This window comes from Dermacentor variabilis, chromosome 5 (assembly GCF_050947875.1).
Source record: "Dermacentor variabilis isolate Ectoservices chromosome 5, ASM5094787v1, whole genome shotgun sequence".
Taxonomy (NCBI): domain Eukaryota; kingdom Metazoa; phylum Arthropoda; class Arachnida; order Ixodida; family Ixodidae; genus Dermacentor; species Dermacentor variabilis.
This window is the reverse complement of record NC_134572.1, coordinates 256,561-275,048: the sequence shown is the minus strand read 5'-3', so window position 1 is coordinate 275,048 and position 18,488 is coordinate 256,561. Positions and strand designations below refer to the sequence as shown.

General features: G+C 44.7%; 1 protein-coding gene across 1 annotated transcript in view; it reads left to right on the top strand.

Moving 5' to 3' along the window:
- Positions 1-18,488, top strand: part of LOC142582166 (TBC1 domain family member 5-like) — a 134,234-nt gene that overhangs the window by 80,432 nt on the left and 35,314 nt on the right. Inside the window, exon 13 of the mRNA XM_075691560.1 lies at positions 17,274-17,380. Within this exon, the coding sequence (XP_075547675.1) occupies positions 17,274-17,380 (107 nt within the window). The remainder of the gene's footprint in view (positions 1-17,273; positions 17,381-18,488) is intronic.

The following is an 18,488-nucleotide window of genomic DNA, read 5'->3' as shown; positions in this document are numbered from 1 at the left end:
GACGAGCCACAGTATGACAGACTCTCGAAACTTGTAGCGTTCGGGGACATTCCCGTCTCAGTAGGCCCACACAGGACGATGAATACAGTGCTCGGGGTCATCTCGGAAGATGACCTTCTCGAACTTAGTGAAAGTGAATTACTAGAAGGGTGGCAGGAACAGAACGTTGTCAAGGTGCAAAGGATTAAAATAAGATGAGATGACAAAGAAATACCAACTAGGCACATTATCATAACTTTTGAAACCAGCATTCTTCCTGAATCAATCGAGACCGGTTACTGCAAGCTACGTGTCAGACCATACATTCCAAACCCGCGTCGATGTTTTAAGTGTCAGCATTTTGGGCACGGGTCACAAACCTGCAGAGGGCGTGCGACTTGTGCCAAGTGTAGCTCCACCGAACACTCTTCTGACGTTTGCAGTTCAGCAACTCACTGTGCCAACTGTGAAGGAGACCACCCTGCTTACTCAAGATCCTGCCCTTTATGGAAAAAGGAAAAACAAATAATAGAACTCAAAGTGAAACTAAATCTGACTTTCCCAGAGGCACGCAAGCGTTTCTTTTCCAACAATCAGAACAGTCCTTCCTACACCGATGTGGCGCGCCGGGGGGCAGCGCCACATCATTCGGCGCCCGCCCAAGTCACTCGGAGAGTGACGGCGGTCACGCCAACCGCCCCCCTGACTGGGACAGCCAGCGCTGTTCCATCGCCCGCAAATGAGGGCCAGCAGACCTCCGGGCCTGTTGTACCCAGGGCCACTGCTCGTACAGATCGGCCCACCACTATCGCGAAAGTGCCTGCTCCGCGGGCAGTATCCACCGCCTCAGACGAGGTGATGGATACAAGCACAAATCCGGCGTCTCAGACGCCCAAGGAACGGCACAGCTCCCTCGAGTGCGCCGGGAAGAAAGAAAGAGCACGTATCAAGGGGCCTGAAAAGGTCTCGTGAGCTTATATAATCTATATTTCTTAGACACACAGCACAAACCACATACATTATGGATACGCAGATAATACAATGGAATGTCAGGGGTTTACTCCACAACCTAGATGACATTAAGGAACTCTTAAATAAGTATAATCCAAAGATGCTGTGCGTCCAAGAAACACATCTTAATCCTTCACACACGAACTTTCTCCGGCAGTATGCCATATACCGAAAAAACCGCAACGACGCTCTTGCCTCGTCTGGCGGTGTGGCAATAATTGTAGATAAGGGTGTTGCTTGCCAGCAATTCAAATATCCGCATCCCTGCCACAGACCTAACACCCCTAGAGGCAGTTGCTGTTCGTGCGATACTGTTTAATAAACTAGTAACGATTTCCTCAGTATACATCCCTTCGAACTGCCATCTTTCAAAAACAGAATTCCAAAGCTTTATTAATGAACTGGTCGAACCTTATATTGTCGTCTGAGATTTCAATGCACACAACACCCTTTGGGGAGGTTGTCGTTGTGATGCCAGAGGACACCTAGTAGAAAGCCTCCTCTTCACTACAGGTGCATGCTTACTAAATAATAAAGAGCCTACATTCTATAGCGTGGCAAACAAAACATTTTCATCGATCGATTTGAGCATTGCATCTGGTACACTCGTACCGTATCTAGAGTGGAACGTACTTAAAAACCCATATGGGAGCGACCATTTTCCAATTCTCATAAAATCAACAAAACATGATCAATGTTCCCCATGCGTCCCCCGCTGGATAGTCGAGTCAGCCGACTGGAAGCGTTATAAAGAACTCACCCGCATGACCTGGGAAGACATCTCTGCACTTCCTATTGATGACGCCATGGCATATCTGACAGCATTTATTGTTGATGCGGCGTCACAGTGTATCCCTGAATCAAATGGATCACCCACTAGGCGACGTGTTCCCTGGTGGAATGCAGAGCGCAAAGAAGCTCGTAAAAATCAAAATAAGGCTTGGAGTCACCTTCGCGAATCTCCAACCGCCGAGAATCTTATCAAATTCAAGAAAATAAAGTCACTAGGTAGAAGAACACGCCGCCGGGCCAAACGGGAAAGTTGGCAAAAATACATCAGTAGCATCAATTCATATACAGATGAACGGAAAGCCTGGAATAGGGTCAACAAAATAAAAGGCCGCCAAACTCACCCTCTACCTTTAGTAAATACACAAGGAAACACTATTGAGGACCAAGCTGATTCGCTAGGGGCACATTTCCAGTACATCTCGAGCTCATCCCATTACTCAGATACATTTCTAAGATACCAGCGACAAGCGGAACGACAGCCTCTGAACCGGAAAGGAAATAAAAATGAACCTTACAACCGGCCATTTAACATGGTGGAATTTCAGGTTGCACTGAACTCTTGCAATAAATCAGCTCCTGGAGGCGATCGAATAGTTTATGAGATTATAGAACACCTACACGCTGAAACACACAAAACACTACTATCACTCTTTAATTCCATATTCGCTGCCAGTTACATTCCATCTGCCTGGAAGCAAGCAGTCGTTATTCCTATTCTCAAAGAGGGCAAGGATCCAACTTCGGTCTGCAGCTACAGGCCTATAGCCCTGACAAGCTGCCTATGCAAACTCTTTGAGAAAATGGTAAACAGACGCCTAATTCATTATCTTGAGAGCAAGAAAATACTAGACTCCTTGCAGTGGGGTTTTAGGGAGGGTAGATGTACGACAGATCACCTTGTCCGCATGAAAGCGAATATCTGAGATGCCTTCGTGCACAAGCAGTTTTTATTAGCCGTATTTTTAGATATGGAAAAGGCATACGACACAACCTGGCGTTTTGGAATTCTTAGGGATCTGGCTTGTATGGGTGTCCGAGGCAATCTCTTGAATCTGATTCAAAGCTACCTCTCTAATCGTACGTTCCGTGTGAGGGTTGGTCAAGTGCTGTCTCGTCAATTTACGCAGGAAACAGGTGTGCCACAAGGTGGTGTGCTGAGCTGCACGCTCTTCATCGTAAAAATGAATTCCCTCTGTAGCGTCATACCGCGAACAATGTTTTATTCAGTGTATGTGGATGACCTACAGATAGGATTTAAATCATGCAACATTTCTACCTGTGAGCGACATATACAGCTTGGCCTAAACAAAATATCTAAGTGGGCTGACGAGAGTGGATTCAAGTTAAACCCCCACAAAAGCACATGCCTTCTATTTTCGAAAAAGAGAGGTATATTACCTGACCCTGCTATCTATCTTAATGGACAACGGCTATCTGTCAGCCACGAACAAATTTTTAGGAATCATCTTAGACTCTAAACTAACATTTGTCCCTCACCTTAAATATCTGAGAGCGAGATGTCTGAAGACAATGAATTTACTAAAGCTCTTATCCCGCACATCTTGGGGAAGTGACCGGAGATGCCTTTTGAGCCTCTACAAAAGCCTTATACGGTCCCGCCTCGACTATGGAGCAATAGTATATAGCTCTGCTGCGCCTAGTGCTTTAAAGATGCTAGATCCCAATCACCACATGGGTATACGCCTGGCTACAGGCGCTTTTAGGACAAGTCCCGTAGAAAGCTTGTATGTGGAGTGTAATGAATGGTCATTACATCTCAAAAGGACATATTTAACGTTTTCCTATGCCCTCAAGGTTAAATCAGATGTTCAGCATCCATGTCACTCATCTATTCATGATGTGTCTACAGCCAGATTATTTCGTAACCGCCCAGCTATTAGATCTCCGTTGAACCTTCGTTTGACAACACTGGCAGAAGAAACAGGTGTCTTAGTCCCAGAGAATGTCCTAATGGCACCCACTCGCCTGCTCCCACCATGGGAATGGCAGACCATTGAATGCGACGTCTCTTTCGTAGAAATATCTAAGAGGGCACAAGAAGCACATATACAATTCCATTTTCGTGAACTTCAGGAGAAGTACTCCTGTATAGAATATTATACAGACGCTTCCAAGTCCTCTAAAGGTGTTTCCTACGCAGCTCTGGGACCTTCATTTTCAGTATCCGGAGCACTAAATCCACACACAAGTATATTTACAGCTGAAGCCTACGCTATACTCTCGGCTGTTCAAAACATAAGGCTTACAAAACTTGCTAGGGCTATTGTATTTACAGATTCATTAAGTGTAGTCAGAGCCCTACTTAGACCAAGAAAATATAAAAACTCAGTATTTAGTGAGTTGTACAGTCTGTTGTGCTCCCTATATATGTGCAATCAAGTGATTGTGATATGCTGGGTACCTGGTCACAAAGGTATAAAAGGCAACGAAGCTGCTAACGAAAGCGCTGGGTCAGTAACTTTTAGTGATGCAGATTCAAATATCCGCATCCCTGCCACAGACCTAAAGCCTTTTCTACGCAGTAAATTGCGGAATCATTGGCAAGGCAAATGGGATAAACAAGCAATGAATAAGCTTCACATAATAAAACCAAAACTGGGGAACTGGATAAATGGGAAAATAGCAAGGTACAAGGAAGTACTTCTTTGCCGTTTAAGGATAGGCCACACATACGGCACCCACTCTCATCTCTTGACTGGGGGCGATCCTCCAACTTGTGTTAAGTGCGGCAATAATCTCACTGTCCTCCATGCTCTAATTCAGTGCCCTGGAATAGAGACAGAGAGGAAAAAGTATTTCCCTGCTGCATATCGCGAGAATTTACCCCTTCACCCTGCATTTTTTCTTAGCGATGAACCGCTTTTTAATCTGCAAACAGTCTTAGAGTTTTTAGCGGAAACGGACACCCTGAAAATCATCTGGCCAGGCAACTTTTAAGCACACGACTAACAGCCCTGCATTCAAGAGCTGTCCTGAAACTCTGGTGTCAGTGCTATGGTTTTATTGCATCATCTTTTAACGAAAGCCCATTGCCATAGCCCACATCACATCCTAGTCACCGTCATTATTTTAGCACCTATATATTCCACTCCACTTACAGCGTAAGTTTTTTAGGCCCTTTTACAGCCATATCACAACTACCATGATGAGTTCATTGTGCATGTCATCCAGAATACATCGTCAACATTACCACCTGTCATGGCGCTCTTTGGTCAAACCTGGCCCTTGCGCCATAAAACACCACACATCATCATCATCATACAAGATCTAGACGTGCTCGGCAAGGTACGCTGCAGTGACCATAGGATGGTAAGAACTCGAATTAGCCTTGACTTGAGGAGGGAACGGAAGAAACTGGTACACAAGAAGCCAATCAATGAGTTAGCGGTAAGAGGGAAACTAGAGGAATTCCGGATCAAGCTACAGAACAGGTATTCGGCTTTAACTCAGGAAGAGGACCTTAGTGTTGAAGCAATGAACGACAATCTTATGGGCATCATTAAGGAGTGCGCAATAGAAGTCGGTGGTAACGCCGTTAGACAGGAAACCAGTAAGCTATCGCAGGAGACGAAAGATCTGATCAAGAAACGCCAATGTATGAAAGCCTCTAACCCTACAGCTAGAATAGAACTGGCAGAACTTTCTAAGTTAATCAGCAAGCGTGAGACAGCGGACATAAGGAACTATAATATGGATAGAATTGAACAGGCTCTCAGGAACGAAGGAAGCCTAAAAGCAGTGAAGAAGAAACTAGGAATAGGCAAGAATCAGATGTGTGCGTTAAGAGACAAAGCCAGCAATATCGTTACTAATATGGATGAGATAGTTCAAGTGGCTGAGGTGTTCCATAGAGATTTATACAGTACCAGTGGCACCCACGACGATAGTGGAAGAAAGAATAGCCTAGAGGAATTCAAAATCCCACAGGTAACGCCAGAAGAAGTAAAGAAAGCCTTAGGAGCTATGCAAAAGGGGCAGGCAGCTGGGGAGGATCAGGTAACAGCAGATTTGTTGAAGGATGGTGGGAACACTGTCCTAGAAGGATTGGCCGCCCTATATACACAATGCCTCATGACCTCGAACGTACCGGAATCTTGGAAGAACGCTAACATAATCCTAATCCATAAGAAAGGGGACACCAAAGACTTGACCCCGCAGGGGCGTCTGCGTCAGCAGGCGTTTGGTGTGTTGCGACACCACGTACCCGAGCACACGAGGGTTGGACCCTCCCGCGCGTAGCCGTGCGCGGCTTAGCCGTGTCCGGGGAAGAGAGAATCCTGGGGGTTGAGTCAATGCCGGGTGTTTGGACCTACACGACCCCCCGACGGCGGCAACACACCTCTTTGGCCTCGGCTTCACGTAGATGGCACCCCTGGGCTGACCCACCCGGGGGAAATCGGTAGTTGCCTTTTCCTGTCCCCCCTCCACTCTTCGTCTTTCTCTCTCACTTTGAATCTTTCCTGTTTTCTATTCACTTCAGTTTACTTCTCATTTTCCAGGCAGCAAGGTATCTACCCAACTTTGGGTACATATATTAGGTTATAGCGGCGTTGTATTGCTGACGTATACAGGTATGTTCCTAACCTCGTAGCGTCCCCTTGTTGGGCTCGGTGGTGGGTGGCTACCATCGCCGCTGAATATACTAAGAATACATGGCAAATGCATTCTCCCTCCTTGCAGATCGTCCTAACCAAAGAGGGCGCACCGAAGCAATTTTCTATTTCACTTTGAAAACCAACGCAGAAACGTTCCCACACTACCATGTGATCCACAGTGAAGGATCTCTGCCAATGAGAAAACTATCGCCATTCCTAATAGCAAAATGTCTAGTAGAGAAAATCGGAAAGCAATACTAAGCTTCAAAGATGTCAAGTGGGGACCTCCTCCTTGAACTCAAAACCAAAGACCAAGTTGCAAAGCTCGCTGATCTCACCAGTGTCGGTAACACCAAAGTAACAATCTCAGCACACCGTTCTCTATACACAAGCAGGGGTGTAATATCAGAAGATTTCTTAAACCTAAGCGATGAAGAACTCCTGGAAGGTTTCCAAGAACAAAATGTAATCAAAGTTCAAAGAATAACCCTCCGAAGAAATGACGAACAAATCCCGACCAAACACGTTATGCTTACCTTTGGTACCAGTATTGTACCTACTACACTTGATGCAGGCTATCTTAAGATCAACGTAAGACCGTATATCCCAAACCCGAGGCGGTGTTTTAAGTGCCAGAGATTCGGACATGCATCGCAATCATGCAGAGGTAAATCGACATGTGCAAAGTGTAGTGCCAATGACCATCAGTCGGAAAACTGTAATGCTGCTCCACACTGTACAAACTGCAAAGGAGATCATCCAGCATATTCACGATCTTGCCCCTGCTGGAAGAAAGAGAAAGAGATAATTGCACTTACAGTGAAAGAGAAGATTTCCTTTTATGAAGCTAGAAAGAAACTAGCACACTTACCTCAAACAACCTACGCCAGTGCGGTGCGGCAGGGGACAGCACCGCAGTGGTTTCAGGAGTCTACAGGGACCGCAGTCAGTGGCCCAGTAGTAACTCCATCCGTCCCCTTGGCGGCAGCAGCCAGTGCTGCTCCTGGGGAACCGGGGCCTGCAGACCCCCGGTTCCCCAGGGCCCCAGGCTAAATCGAACTCCCAGGCCTGAGACGCGCGTCTCAGCGCCTGGTTCTCGATCATCCAGCGCCTCGGAGAAGGTTATGGATGTCGACACCAAAACTCCGGCGTCATCGACGCCAAAACATCAGCGCTCCCTGGAGCGCACTAAGAAAGACAAGCTCACAATAACTACGCGAACAAAGGGACCGGTAACTTGAACGGTTACCGTTCTTCCAATAGTACATTCCCACTAACAAATGTCACCTACAGTTACTTAGTACATATATATAAATTACCATTCTCAATTCTGCCACTATGGCTTTTATCGTGCATTGGAATTGTAGAGGACTGATTCGCAATTTAGGTGACATTAAAGACATAATTAATAACTTTTCGCCAATCGCATTTTGCCTACAAGAAACAAACTTAGGCCCTAAACACAGTCAATTCCTTAGAGGCTTCACCGTTGTCCGAAGGGACCGCGAATGTTCCAGCCGTTTGTCGGGAGGAGTGGCTATAGTCGTACAGGGTGGCATTCCCACCCGAAATGTCCAATTAAATACATCTTTAGAAGCCGTAGCTGTCACCATTCTATCCTACAAAACCATCACCATTTGCTCACTATATATTCCACCCCACATACATTTTACTATTAAAGACTTAGAAAAGCTAACAGATCAGTTGCCGGAGCCATTCATCCTGGTAGCAGATTTTAATGCTCATGGTACTCTTTTGGGCAGTGTCAAGACTGACCAAAGAGGACAAATCGTTGAAGATTTTATTCTATCAAATGATATCTGTCTTTTAAACTCAGGTGCGCCAACTTATTTCTCACCAACTTCCTGCACATTTAGTTGCTTAGATTTAGCTTTTTGTTCGCCCTCTCTTTTTACTGATTTTAAATGGGAAGCTCTCAACACGTCATATGGTAGCGACCACTTACCCGCACTCATCAAACTCCTACCATCACCACAAACTTTAGTAACTAGACCACGCCGATGGAAATTACAGCTCGCTGACTGGCAGGTTTTTATGGAGAACGCGAAACTGGAAAATGTCTTTTCGCCAGAGCTTAATATTGATGAACTTAATAAAAAAATCACGGAAGTCATAATCACAGCGGCAGAAAAGGCGATACCCCTGTCATCGGGTACAGTGCACAAAAAGCTAAACCCCTGGTGGACGAAGGAGTGTACCGACGCTAAAAAAGAGCAAAATAATGCCTGGGGAATCCTATGGAGGTACCCCACCTATAGCAACATGGTAAACTTCAAACGAGCCAAAGCCAAAGCACGTTTCATTCGAAGACATGCTGAAAAATCATCATGGCAAAAATACATATCTTCACTTAATAGTACGGTAACGTCGAAACGAATGTGGGACCAGGTTAGGAAATTTAGAGGACAATACTCATCTTACACAATACCGTTACTTACAAGTCCAGGCACACAAACAACAATACAAGAACAGACAGATATACTTGGAGAACATTTCCGCAATGTATCCAGTTCAGGGAATTATACAAAGGAATTTTTACAATACAAACAGTCTGCTGAAAAACAGAAGCTGCCCACTACTGGCGCATCAAATGAACTGTACAATTCCCCCCTCACACAACAAAAAATAAACAGAGTTCTTTCTGCAGGGAAAAACACAGCGCCAGGTCACGACCGTATTCACTACGCCATGCTGGCTCATCTATCTCAAGCATCTGTAAACGCTCTCCTTAAATTTTTAACTTAATCTGGGAATCTGGCATAATGCCGGAAGAATGGAAAAAGGCAATAGTAGTTCCATTTCTAACAGCCGATAAATCCCCCACATCAGCAAGCAACTACAGACCTATCGCCCTCACAAGCTGTTTGGCAAAATCATATGAAAGCATAATCAATATAAGACTTTCATTTATTTTAGAATAAAAAAACCTTATTGACTCCCATCAGTGTGGATATAAAAAGGGTTGTTCAACCACTGACCATCTTGTCCGTCTAGAACATGAAATTCGGTATGCATTTTTACACAAACAACACTGTCTTGCAGTTTTCTTCGATTTAGAAAAAGCCTATGATACCACATGGAGATGTGGAATCTTAAGAGACCTGGCTGACCTCGGCATCCGTGGTAAAATGCTAAATTGCCTAGCTGATTTTATGTCTAACAGAACATTTCAGGTACATCTGGGTACAGTACATTCTCATACATTTACTCAGGAAAATGGCGTTCCGCAAGGCTGTGTTCTCAGCACGACACTGTTTATAGTGAAAATGAACTCAGTTAATAAGATTATACCACCGTCTCTTATGCACTCTGTTTACGTAGATGATCTCCAAGTGGCTTGCTGTGCCTCAAATTTGCCATCCTGTGAGACAGCTTCAAATGACAATAAATAAACTTACGCAATGGGCTAACAAAAATGGCTTCCGCTTCTCCACACAGAAAACAGTTACTGTTTTGTTCTCTCAGAAACGAGGGCTACACAACGATCCAGTCCTAAAGCTGAACGACACCATACTGCCGGTGAAACAAGACCATAAGTTTTTAGGAGTAACCTTTGACACCAAACTTAACTTCCTAACTCGCATAAAAGCACTAAAGATTAAAGCAAATAAAGCTCTAAATATCCTTAAAACTTTGTCTCATAAGCACTGGGGTTCCGACCGAACGTGCCTTTTACGTGTTTACCGGTCTCTTGTGCGTAGCCTTTTAGACTACGGCTCCGTGGTTTACGGCTCAGCCAGACAGTCCTACATCCGACGACTTGATCCGGTACATAACCTTGGACTGCGACTGGCAAGTGGTGCCTACCGAACTTCACCTATTCCAAGTTTATACGTCGAGTGTAATGAACCCTCCTTACAGCAGCGCAGAGCATTCCTCACTTTTTCCTACGTACTCAGAATTCAGTCTTCACCACAACACATATGCTACAACATCCTCACACAATGCAACACACGCTTACACTACACAAATAAACCGAACACGATTAGGCCACTTGTCCTGCGGAATGAGTAATACTGTCGGGACTATGACATTCCCCACGAAGTCCTCCAGGTTGCCAAGAAACCACAACGGTTGGCCCCGTGGTACGATTTCACACACTTATGTGATTGGACGTTAACACATCTAAAGAAAAGAGACATCCCACACGAACACATTATACAAGAATTCCGTGCACTTCAGGACAAATATCAAAATAACATGCAATATTACACTGATGGCTCGAAAACAAAAGATCACGTGGGTGTGGGGGCCGTAACGGAAAATTGGGAAACAAGTATTCGATTACCACAACATGCCTCTGTCTACACAGCCGAAGTATACGCAATATGGACTGTAGTTAAAAGAGCATCGCTGACAAACACGAAAACACGGTAATATACACCGATTCATTAAGCACTCTGAAGGCTCTACACGCGAAATCCGAATGTGAACCCCTGATAGGGGACATTTTAAACATGATAACATTAAACAAATACGGCCGGTCAATTAGGTTTTGCTGAGTACCAAGCCATGTCGGTATACCAGGAAATGAAGCAGCGGATAGGTGTGCATCAATGGCAGTGCACAAATACATAACAGACATGGCGCTTCCATATTGGGATAGTATCACGGCTATTAGGAAGGCCTCGACGTCCAAATGGCAACAGAAATGGGACCATTGCTTAAGCAACAAGCTACATCTTGCTAAACCCGTAATTGGTGAGTGGAAGTCATGCACTCACCAGCAACGGTTCTATGAGGTTATCCTGTGTCGACTTCAGATCGGACACACACATTTAACACACAACTTTCTCCTCCGTAAAGAAAACCCGCCGACTTGCGAAAAATGCAATCAACCTCTTGCAGTAATACATATCCTTATAAAATGTCCACAGTTTGAAACACAGCGGCGGAAGCTTTTACACAACCTATATAATTTAAATATGCCTTTAAACCCTGCCCTATTACTGGCAGATGACCCACTAGTGCCATTTACTAACCTATTCCACTTTTTAGAGACAACTGGTTATTTACGCGAACTATAATGCAATGCAGGTTTGCCTGCTTTAACCTTTCGTTTCCTTTTGTCTTGTGACTGGCGCAGCATGGCCTTAGTTGCCTTTGTGCCATTAAACCCCAACTAACCAACCAACCAACCAAAGACTTGAAAAATTATAGACCGATCAGCTTACTGTCCGTTGCCTACAAAGTATTTACTAAGGTAATCGCAAATAGAATTGGGAACACCTTAGACTTCTGTCAACCAAAGGACCAGGCAGGATTCTGTAAAGGCTACTCAACAGTAGACCATATTCACACTATCAATCAAGTGATAGAGAAATGTGCAGAATATAACCAACCCTTATATATAGCTTTCATTGATTACGAGAAAGCGTTTGATTTAGTCGAAACCTCAGCAGTCATGGAGGCATTACAAAATCAGGGTGTAGATGAGCCATATGTAAAAATACTGGAAGATATCTATAGCGGCTCCACAGCCACCATAGTCCTCCACAAAGAAAGCAACAAAATCCCAATAAAGAAAGGCGTCAGACAGGGAGACACGATCTCTCCAATGCTATTCACAGCATGTTTACAGGAGGTGTTCAGAGACCTGGAGTGGGAAGAATTGGGGATAAAAGTTGATGGAGAATACCTTAGCAACTTGCGATTCGCTGGTGATATTGCCTTGCTTAGTAACTCAGGAGACCAATTGCAATGCATGCTCACTGACCTGGAGAGGCAAAGCAGAAGGGTGGGTCTGAAAATTAATCTGCAGAAAACTAAAGTAATGTTTAAGTCTCGGAAGAGAACAGCAGTTTACGATAGCTAGCGAGGCACTGGAAGTGGTAAGGGAATACATCTACTTAGGGCAGGTAGTGACCACGGATCCGGATCATGAGACTGAAATAACCAGAAGAATAAGAATGGGCTGGTTTGGCAGGCATTCTCAAATCATGAACAGCAGGTTGCCACTATCGCTGAAAAGGAAAGTGTATAACAGCTGTGTGTTACCAGTACTCACATATGGGGCAGAAACCTGGAGGCTTATGAAAGGGGTTCTGCTGAAATTGAGGACGACGCAACGAGCTATGGAAAGAAGAATGATGGGTGTAACGTTAAGGGATAAGAAAAGAGCAGATTGGGTGAGGGAACAAACGCGGATAAATGACATCTTAGTTGAAATCAATAAAAAGAAATGAGCATGCGCCGGACATGTAATGAGGAGGGAAGATAACCGATGGTCATTAAGGGTTACGGACTGGATTCCAAGGGAAGGGAAGCGTAGCAGGGGGCGGCAGAAAGTTAGGTGGGCGGATGACATTAAGACGTTTGCAGGGACAGCATGTCCACAATTAGTACATGACCGGGGTAGTTGGAGAAGTATGGGAGAGGCCTTTGCCCTGCAGTGGGCGTAACTAGGCTGATGATGATGATGAAAGTGTACTGGTGGTCTTATATTTTGCCCACAGCGAAATGTGCTGAAAGCCTTTGGAAATAAAAGTGTTTTCATAGAGGGGCTTACTGATAGTCCTTTGCAGTGAAACATAGTGTGGCATGTTGTTGCGCTGCATTGCAAGTCTGTATATACATATACATACATATATATAAGTATATATATATATATATATATATATACATACATACATATAATATATATAACACCAGCAAAGCGCATAATCAAAGGTGTTATCGAAAAATGACATACATATTGTCTTTTGCAGACGAAGTCAACTGAACATTGAGTACTTCGTTGCCAAAGCCCTAAATTTTATAATTGCTCACAAATTGCACAACTATTATAAATTATATATACAGTCGATCCCGGATATATCGAATTATTGCCTATATCGAACAGTTGAAAAATCCCCTTCAGAATCCCATGCAGAAGTATAGCGCTATTGTTCGCGTATATAGAACTCCCGTGCACTGGCATATAGATGTATCGAACTCCATGCTGAGCTGCGCCCCGGCAAGTGCGCTTCTCCCATCATACCCCACCCCTGCAAGTACACTTCTCCCATTGCATCCCATCCCTGCAAGTGCGCTTCTCACGAAGCTCTCGCGATGTTCCCGCCATCTCATGCGCGCCGCCCTGCACTCTGAGAAAGGGGCATGTGGGTAAAAGGCATGTGACGAGGAGCACTTGGAGTGCGATTGGGTGTGAAAGGGAAGTGGGAGGGAGAAACCACGCTGACCGCAGGTGCCTGTTTCCTGTGTTTTGGTTGGCTGACACCACTGGCGCTGCGAAACGAACGAGGTCAATGCAGCTCGGGCTTGTGGTAGCGCGGAGATGCGGAGCGGTGCGTCTTTCGATTCACTTTCTTCCTTTTATTCACGAGGCCAACGCGAAGTTTTGAGACTCGTGTGGTGCAGTGCGTTTTCCTTTCTGCTTTTGGTACGTGTTCCAGAGCCATGGCCACGAAAGAACTCAAGAATTTGGATTTTTCAACAAAGGCAGACACCATTCGACGGGTGGAGGCTGGCGAGAAAAAGTTGTCGGTCGCTGCGGCGTTCGGAATTCCATACGATCCTCAAGAACAAAGCCGATGTTAAGCTGAAGGCAGTACAGTCCAGTCGCCCTGGAGCGTGTCGTGTGTGCATCCCGAAACCTTTGACAAGGTCGAGAAGGCATTGTACGCCTCGTTTTTGGAGACACGAGTCCAAGAACATACCTGTTGACGGCCCAATGCTCATGGAGAAGGTCAAATGGTTTCGCTGTGGCCTTTGGAGAAGAAAGCTTCACTGGTGGCACTGGTTGTCAGCAGCAATTTAAGAGTCGCTACAGCATCGTCGGAAAGACCCTTTCGGGCGAAAGCGAGGCGACTAGCACAAGTCACATAGAGAAGTGGTTGTCCGAAAAGTGGCCAAATATTTCCTACCACTTTTCGCCATCGCAAATATTCAACGCAGATGAGACGGCACTGTTTTGGCAAATGCTGCCAAACTAGACTCTGCATCTGAAAGGCACTGCATGCCATGGTGGAAAGAACAGCAAAGTGCGCATATCGATTTTGCTTGCTGCAAATATGGATGGGTCATGCAAACTACGGCCGTTTGTTATCGGAAAGAGCAGGTCGCCACACTGCTTTAAGAACGCGAAAGGCCTCCCGGTTCGATACGCATCCAATAAAAAAGCTTGGATGACACGCTATTTTTTTGTTGAGTGGCTGTAGGCGTGGGATGCCGAACTGGAGAAGTCTGGCCGCAAAGTTTGTCTCTTTCTTGACAATTGTTTGGCCCATCATGTCGTCTGCCCAGTAAAGCAGATCACCCTCAAGTTTCTGCCGCCAAACACAACGGCAAAACTTCAGCCTCTCGACCAAGGCATTGTGAAAGCGTTTAAGGTTGGGTACAGACGACGACTGGTGCAGAGGCTTCTAATCAACCTTCGATTAGGAATCGAACTCAAGGTGGACCTCCTCGGAGTCATTCAAATGCTGGCTGGTGCTTGGAACGGCGTGAAGAAAAGCACAATTGTGAACTGCTTCTGCAAAGCAGGCTTTGTGGGAGCTGCAGGTGACGGATGTCTTGACAGTGAAGACGATGACGCTGGATGCCTGGACAGCGAATTTCGCGAGCTCTTGGCATTCCCAGGCACCATCCCAGGCAGCGTTACAGCCCGCGATTTCATCAGCGCTGACGACGGCGTGCAAGCTGTAGCGGATCGCGCTGATGCGGAGATTGTGGCTGACATCATGGGTGACGAGGACACAGACTCGAGCAGCAGCGAAGGTTCCGACAAAGAGGACCAACCACCAAGCACTGCAGCTGAACTTGCATCAGCTTTCAGCGTCATTCGCCGCTGTTGTGGCACAATGGAAGGAGCTGGCCTTTCTCATTTGGACACTGTCAACAAGCTTGAGGACAGCTTAACAAACTTGATGGTGCAGAAGTAAAAGCAAGCAAAGGTGACAGATTTTTGTCTTCCAGAATAAAGTGCTCTGGTCATCGCGCTGTGTTATTGTTTTTTTATGCGCCTTGGAGGCACAGATCGGTAAGTTCCCGTTAGTCACGACATCGGGAAACTGCCTTGAGATGTGTGGAGTTGTTAGTGAAGCTTTTGACATGCATATTTTATATTTCGAATTATCGATATATCGAACTATTTCGCAATCTCCTTCGAGTTCGATATATCCGGGATCGACTATATATATATATATATATATATATATATATATATATATATATATATATATATGTATCCTTCCCATGATTGTTATACTCATTTGATTAAGCTTTACGCTAATTTCACATGGATCATGCATATTAACTGCATGCTCACATGGCAATGTTATAAACAGCACGCTTTTATGGAGTGCGCTGGTGAAATCGAAACCGATGCCCTGGGCAATACGGTCAGACGACTTGGTGTAGTAACACATGTGCATAGGCTCTGCTCATGTAGCCTTGGCTGTGCTGCCACAGAAAGTTGTCGCCAGGTGTAGACATGCCACACATAGCACCAAGTTCTCCATTTAAAATGAACTCATTCACGTATTGAACAGACATTCCACTGGCGTATAAGCTGCCAAACCATTCCTAACTCTATTCTGCTGTATCGAAGTGGCCAATATAAATTTTTGTCTATAAATTCATAAATGCATTCATGGGCCTTCATTTAGTACGAGAACAAGAGAACCGTGTGCGCCATTTGCAAAGAAATAATGTAATGCATGTGAAGTGCATGAGAACTACAATAATAGTAAGCTGCATGCTTTTTAGGCCATTAGCACATGATTGCTTGCACTGACATAAAGAAGCAGCGAATAGTTTATCGATGTACTATTAGCTGCTTCTTTGTGTCAGTTGCACATTAACCTTATATATGTACAACAGGCAATTATGGAACGACATTGGGATTGGAGATGGTAGGACTACCCACAGGCTGTTTAGTTCACATGCACATTAACCCTTTAAGGACGACAAATGTAGATACCCATAAAAAACATGTGTCTTTTCCACCTAAATGTGCAAAACACACCAAGAATAAGCATAATCAACCAAAAGAAAAAATTTTTTCAGAAATTTTTTTAGCAACAGGGGGAAAGCCCCAGGCGGAATACTGGAAGTGGGCTTCACCCCAAGTCACCTAAGGCTTCATGTGGAATTTTTATAGGCAGCTGTCGTCATATGTGAACCATAGGTGTTCATTTCATTTGCTTTACATCATGTGTGTGCCACCACTGCAGCCGGAGATCTTGCATTGATCTGTCTCCTTTGACAGTGCTTTCAAAAGAAAGCAATAACATGCCAAACTTCTTCATCCTGTGTTTCTGCTCGAAACCAACATATGATGCTTGCTGCCTATCATTCAGTGTTGGCCAAAGACATTTAGCCAGAAACTTTGTTCTCAATGCTAAAACTCGGCAAGAATTTTTTTTTTTTTTTTGCTATGTTGTCTGTAGGCAACACTTGTCAATAAAGGGTTAAGCTGCGGCAGTTTCTTGGCATATTGCCACTGCAGCGCTGCTGTCTGTTTGCTTTTCCTTCCATAGATGAAATACACTAAAGGATTTGGTGTGACTGCCACAGCTGAACATCTGCTGTCTGCTTGCTTTTCTCTCCGTAGCTGAAAGACGCTAAAGCATTTGGTGTGACTGCCACAGTGGAACAAGCAAAAAAGATGCACCCTTTCGCAGTTTCCTTGACTGTTGATAATCTCCTCCCATCCCTTCTGCACAGTCTACCACTGGAACTGTAAACATCCCTTCCTGACCCCCCAGCTCCATGCAACAGGCTGCACGCACCCTTTGTGCTTTGATCCAGTGGTCATGCGTATGCATGCTTACAGCTGGTATGCCTGAAGCGCAGGCACATAAGCACTCGTATGCCTCACGACTAACTGGCAGTATGTCTGTTCCATTCCAGTGCTGAACTCGGACTATGCGAAGTGCCTGAGCTTCTTGATGAAGTATCCGGCAGGTCGAAATGTCACCTACATTCTTCAGTTGGCCCTGCACTTAAAGGACGCCAAGGTGTGTTTACGGTGCAGCATTTTCTATCCCATAATTATTGCTTGTCTAACACCAGCGGTTATGTAAGCACTTGCGCACAGCCTCTTTGGTGGAACTATAGGGAATAAAAATAATTTTTTTCAGGCTGTACCTTATATAAGTGGACCGATCATGACTTAGAAAACAAGGTATCTTAATAACAATATTCGTCTTGTTAACATTGCAAAGGGAAAGCTGTTAAGTACTCTTTAGGATGCCCAGTTACATTACTTGGTTCATATTTTTTAATGCTTGTTTGGCAGCATTAGGACTTGCTTTTCTGCCGTGAGTCTTTTTTTTTTTTTTTACCTTGGCATATGTAATTATAGCAGCCTTAGTGATGGGATGGCAGTGAGAGAGTGGTGGTGTCGTCAAGCTGTTGTCATCCTAAACATTTGCAATGTTACCTGTCTGCACAGGTGGGCACTGTTGCCCTCATGAGGGTTTCTTGCCACTTGGTTCAAACAAACTTTAGCAAGCAGTCAGGGCTCCTCATTAGGCATTGCCCTCTCGTTCACTGCACTCATATTAAGCTGCCAGATTGGTGGGGACAACAGTCGTGTTTGTAAATGTGTCACCCTATGCCAAACATCCCAGACATTGCACTCAACCCTCGGATTCTATGCCAAAATATTCTGGTCAATTGTTTTGTTGCACTATTTGACTTCGTAAACAATATCTGCAAGAAAAAAAATTTTTTTTTCAGTCTCTTGCAGCTATTTGAATGTTGCCGTGGTGGTCGAAACCTAGGTTGCGAAAAAAAACCCACAAAAATGCAATAGTACACAGAGCGCATTAAAAAGCTGCTGTTTGCTAAAAAAGGAATTGCGCTTTCCTATTTCAATCATTGGCAGCTTTACTTTGTCTCAGAATATTCTCTGTGGTGTAGTAATACTGAAATTCTGTGCCAATTGGACAATTTTTACAAAATTGTATGAGTTTTACAGACACTATACAACTGCATTACGGGGCTGGGTAGTTAGCAGTAAATGTGCCAAAAAAGTATTGAAGTTGATGGGCAAGTAGTTTCAAAGTGGAACAGGTGCAAACATTGCAAAATGGGCAAAATGCCTCATGTTCAGGCACATAT